Below are 5,721 nucleotides of genomic sequence, written 5' to 3'. Positions count from 1 at the left end.
CCCCCCCCCGCCATCCTAGCTCCTTTTATCTAACAACCTAAATATAGGAAACATTTCTATTGCAGTATGCCAAAGCAAGTTGAATGTTAAATGGCATGTACTTTTCTTTTTTAAAATCTTAATTATATCAAATGGTCAGAATTATGGTCCTTCTTTCATATCATCCACAACCATCCTTCTGTAGGATTCTGTAATTGCTACTTTAACAGACGTTCCTTGTGTTTGGAGGATGTGTGTGCTGCCTGAAGATTTCTTATGGTAATGATTTTGTATCCTTTTACCTTATTGTTCTTCAGAAATTCTACATTTAGGGAATGTGACTTATACAAGATAAGACATTCCATTTTTACTGGTAATTTTGTGGTTAGTTGTCTTGTCACAATCCAAATTGTGATACCAAGTTGGCAGATCACAAATGTATTTCAACCTTGTGGTTTTAAACTATTGCAAGAGCTTATATGTATTTGAATATGCTTTTTAAAGGCTTGTTTGTATTGTCTTGTACATGGCAATACAGTACTGTATTTCAGTATGGTACCATACTGTACATTTGTTGTAGAAACAAATTCACAAATGGATTGTTCATACAGAGGGAGTATATTTAGGGAGTGCATGTGTTTCAGATTAGAATGTTTTCCTCAGCTTTGTCATGCTTGTTCCTTCAATGCATTAAAAAAGCAGATAAATGAACAGTTATTGATAATTCCTTTTTATTTACCATGGTAGCTTTAAAACACAAATATTTTGCAATAATTTAATTATCCCTAGATTGCTTTCAATAGGGAGGTTTAAGAGTGCTGGTTTTTTTCACTAAATTTCTCTCAGGCTATGTAGCTTCCTCTTCTGCCTCTCTCACCCCCTCTGAAAAAAGGGGCTTAAATGCTATGCTTTGTGTGTTATACCTTTCAGATGCTCACATTAGGTATTTATTCCCTTCAAGTGTTCCTGTGAACATGGACTTTTCATCAGTTCCTAAATTTTTATTGGTATTTAATTATCCAGATCGGAGAGACATTGCAGTTAATGACATCTCAGTAGGATCTTTAGAATGCTGTCATTTCTGGTTTAGTGTGTAGATACTCCCTCTAACCACTATTTTCTCTATGCTAGAGGCATCTTTTCTCAGGCAAGGGGTCTTCCCTTAGGGTGCCTTGAAACTCTGTATATGTGTGTGTGGAGAGAATATCCTTTTCTCATTGTGCTCATATTCCATTACGAATGAAGAATCATCTTCATGTTCTGCAAGAGTTCTGTATTTTTTACACTTCTCAAGACTTTTCATTACACATCTGTTTCCTCTTTTCATTTTCAGGGTCAGCTCTTACAAAGGTCTTATAAAAGGTGGAATAATTTTTAACCCTTGTATCCAGCATAAGTGTCATTTCTCTAGAGGTGAAAGGGAGTTTTATTTTCCCTGCGTTAATTTTTAATTTGTGAGGCAAACAGAAGACAACATCTAATTTCTATACTTTAATAATTTCAGTTTATTAAAATGTGAATTCAAGTTGAGATGATGAACAAACTTCATTAATAACCTCAGGACTGATTTAGGGCTCATAGATTTCAGTATATGCATTTCCATACTTCCGTGCTCACATACCAGAGGTTTCACAAATGGATGTTACATTTGTTAGTGTTGCTTTAGGTGACCAGCAGTTTAGAATACCAGAGTTGTCATAAGAAAAATACCATGATGTTACATGATAACATGATGGTACATTTAAGAAGCTAGGATCTTGTTCTGAGGCCAGAAAATACATTGAAATCATCTTGTGCCAGTATCTCGGAAGACAACTTAAAAGTGCTGGAGCTCTAGTGCTCTAAGAACATATGGCCAGCATTCAAGCCCAGAATGCGTTTCATGTGTGAACGTAAAAAGTAGCCAGAACTTGAGTTCTTGATGTGAAGGCACATCCCTCAGTTAGGCTTGGCTTGTGTGCCAGTCAGTCCAACAAAGAGTCTGAGTTAAGCTGCTGCAAATACTGTTTTCACAAGTAGAGTCCAGGATTGGTCTTTCAGTGAGTGGAAGTCTTGTGAACAGCACAGTTTAACACCAGGTTGAATCTGTGTGCTGCAGCTGTGTTGTGCACTGTTTTTCTCCTGTGGGGTTGAGGTTTTAAAAACTTTATTTATGTTAGTATGTTTAATTTCTTCTGGTTTTAAGAAAATGAAGGCTTATCAGCAAAACAGTATGGAACAAAAATGAGAGGAGACCTGAACTGTTAATGCAAATAACTTATCAAATAACAATTATAATTATAAATAATATAACTTATTCATTTTCTATATCCTAGGATACCAGATGGTCCCATTGATCAGGGACCAGCTGCAGGAAAGGTACATGCTTTAGAGGAGCAACTTTTGAAGGCCAAAGAACAGATAGAAAACTATAAGAAGCGGACAGGAGATGGTTGGGGGATAAGTTTTCTTTTACTTCTACAACAAGTTTTGATATTCCATATCACAAATGTATTGTTTTCTTAACAAGTAGCTGCACTTAACAGGTGCTGATGGTTTTCCCTTTTTTTTTTTTTTTTTTTTTTTTTTTTTAATAGGAGGCCTTGGAAAAGACCATGAAATATTGAGGAGGAGGATTGAAAATGGGGCTAAGGAACTTTGGTTTTTTCTCCAGAGTGAATTGAAGAAGTTGAAAAATCTAGAAGGAAGTGAACTGCAAAGACGCGTTGATGAATTTCTGTCTGATTTGGGTCATCAGGAAAGGTACTTGTATTAGTTGATTCTGCATATATGTTGTTGTATATGCAAAACATAGCACTATACCAACTGCTAGTAATAGTTGACTCTGTCCCAACTGAAACCATAACAGGATTATGGATTGATTTAAGTAAAATACTGATACACTGCTTAAAAAGTCTCTTAGGATAAATTACTGATATATGGGCTAAAATATCATGACTGAAGCATGAAAATAAAATTATTACATGTATTTCATGTAAATATGTAAAGTGGCTTTTGTCACTACAGCTTAGAGCATGACCCTTTAATTTGATATATTTTCTGTTTTTTCTCAGAAGATCTAGATCCTGGATGCCAGTGGTTGCTTTTCACTTGCATCTGTCTATATATGTGCATATGTACATATTTGTACATATAACAAAACCATTAAAAAAACATGGAAAATGTTTATTTTAGGTATCTGATTACCCATTTCATAAATACTAGAAAGTAAGTTACATTAATCATTGGGATATCGTATAATTGGAATTACTTTAAAATTGGGTAATATCTTAATTTCAGGACTAATTGTAATTCTGAGAAGTCCCTTCTTTTTATAATTAGAATTTAAAAGAATATTTTAGATAGAAATGGCCTGTAATTACATTGTCATTATTATGTTGTTCAAAGCTGTGTTGGAATTATATTTTCAGTCGTTGTTGATCTTCTGGCCTTCTCGTTGTTGAAGTACCTTTTGTATTATACTAAAGCGTTCTGAATGAGTTTTGTTCATGCTGAACAAAAATTAATCCAGGAAGTGTTAAAAATTCAGTAAAATCTGTCTGTAAGCCTATTATATTTATAACTCTATGTTCTCAACAGGATTGCAATGGCAATTTGTATCTCGTTAGGAAACAGGCCTAAGAAAATAGTTGAATTAACTAAATATAGCACCGTAAATAAGTATCTCTTTCCTCAAAAAGCTGGGATCTGCGTATGTGAACGTCAGTAGTAAGACATGAGCCTTCAAAAATAACACTGTAGTAAAAGGAAAAAATAGTAAGAATTTTCAATTCTTTGGACATAATGTAAGCACAATTTAAAATATAGTTTAAAAAGAATATGAATTTTATTATTAATGTGGGCAAGTAATTTAGTCCATTAAATTTTGTAATTTAATCTTCCACAATTCCAAACCCCAGTTTGTCACAGGTTGATGGAGTTTAAAGTGAGAAGAGACCATTCAATTATTGAGAGTTATTATCTATATAAAATACGCTGTTACATTTCATCCAATTATTTCTCTTCTGAATGCAATTATGTATGTTTAACAGAAGTAAAAGTAGTGCTTGGCTGCAGCAGATTTTTTGAAAATACTTGAGATCTTCAGTTAAACAGTCAACTGACAGAGAAGCTGCCACTTCCTTGGACAGTTTGTTTCAATAGTTGCCTCCACTCAGAAATATTTGTTCTCCAGAGAATTTATTTCCATTTAGACTTCTTGGACTTCAGGTCATTGGTTTTTGATGTACCTCTTAAACTATCTATGCCAAAAGTGGAGCAAGTAGTCTAATGCCAGATTTACTGATGTCTGTCACGGGAACAAAATTACTTTTGTACATGTTCCTGCTCTGTTTGTATAGCCAGGATCACATCAGGCAGTTGCCATGGTGGAACCTTGAATAATGTTGTGTGTTTGATGCCAGAAGGTTTTTATGTTCCTACTTCCCAGGATCAATCCTTTTCAAATTCCTTTCTTTCCTACACCAATGGCTATTAATTCATTAAGCCCAGCTTGCAAGTTTTCTGTATTTCTGACAGCCTTATCTGTACATCTCTCTGTACCTCAGGATGAGGTGAAACCCGTATTAGAAATGCATACTCCTTTGCATTGAATAATAAAAGTCTGCATTGTAGACCTCTGGAAGTTATGAGATGAGTCGCACTGTCAAAGTCTGAAATGACTGTGGTACTGGAAGAAGTTTGTATATGATGCAAGGAATCAACAGCTGCTCTTTTTTTTTTTTTTCTTTATTTAAGAATTTTCTTGTTGAATAAAAGTATTCTTTAGACTTACACAGTGGTTATCAAAAGAAAAATGTCCTGAAGTCTGTTGAGCCGTAGTAATAGATCTGTGTAGACCTTCGTGTGTCTTCGTGTGTGTTTAATCCCAAAGGGGATTAAAGTAGTTTAAGATGAAACCAAATAGCCAGAAACTAGGTTTTAGTAAAATAAAATGTAGACAATTTTTTTACAATAAGGAAATTGAAAGTAATTGCATAAGAGAGCAGATACAAAAGTGTTTCTACAATATTCAGCCTGTGTTCTTGATGTCTTTACAACGCGGACCCCAGGCAATAAAATTATCTTGTGTTGCAAAATACTCTTATTGGTTGCCTCTAGTCCTGAGGAAGTTTGTTCCTTCACCTTTGAGGTCAGGCTGTCTGCTTCTTTCCCTTTAATCATGCAGTCTTGCTGTGTGAGTTGCAGGAAAACTCCCAGCTCCTTGTATGCACATCCTTTGGCCTGTGATGCGCTGCTGTCTCTGGGGTGTTCTTGTGCCTTAGGATGCACAGTGGCTCCCTAGGGAAGGAGCAGTCTCTTTTTCCCTCCACACAGTCCATCTGGTCTCTTCTCCTGAAAGGAACATAACATAAGTTTAGAATGAGTAAATCAGATGCTCTCATTCACTTTGAGAATTACAGATTTTTGGTGGCGCTTTTTGTTATTGCTGGCAGTTTTCTTCACGTACTTGTGGACTTCTTGATTTTTCAAAGGGATTTAGCAAGTTGCTGAATGCCCTTTTGTTCACGGTGGTGTCTTAAAAAATTGTTACCTATGTATCTTAGACAAATGGAACATTGCATGTGAAGCTGGTATTAATTATTTTATATGTATACATAAACATATATCTTAGGTATTTTAATATATATTATTTCTATATATTAGCTTCTAATCCAAATATTAGATTATAAAGATCAGTGTTAATTAAAAATACTTAAGGCAGTTTGTAGTGCCCTCCTTATGTGGGAAAGCAGATAAAGG

At 34.9% G+C, this 5,721-nt stretch overlaps 1 protein-coding gene across 3 annotated transcripts in view; it reads left to right on the top strand.

Annotated features, from left to right (window-relative positions):
• FUT8 (fucosyltransferase 8 (alpha (1,6) fucosyltransferase)) overlaps positions 1 to 5,721 on the top strand; it is a 66,565-nt gene that overhangs the window by 7,842 nt on the left and 53,002 nt on the right. Inside the window, exons 2-3 of one of the 3 annotated variants that reach the window (XM_009895633.1) lie at positions 2,295 to 2,410; positions 2,559 to 2,721. In XM_009895633.1, coding sequence (XP_009893935.1) covers positions 2,295 to 2,410; positions 2,559 to 2,721 — 279 coding nt within the window. Of the gene's footprint in view, positions 1 to 2,294; positions 2,423 to 2,555; positions 2,722 to 5,721 lie in introns of all 3 variants that reach the window. The other 2 variants (XM_009895632.1, XM_009895631.1) reach the window with 2 other exon arrangements.

The sequence above is a fragment of the Charadrius vociferus genome, unplaced genomic scaffold, assembly GCF_000708025.1.
Source record: "Charadrius vociferus isolate BGI_N301 unplaced genomic scaffold, ASM70802v2 scaffold111, whole genome shotgun sequence".
Taxonomy (NCBI): domain Eukaryota; kingdom Metazoa; phylum Chordata; class Aves; order Charadriiformes; family Charadriidae; genus Charadrius; species Charadrius vociferus.
The sequence above is the reverse complement of the archived record's forward strand: the minus strand, read 5'-3'. Positions and strand labels throughout refer to the sequence as shown.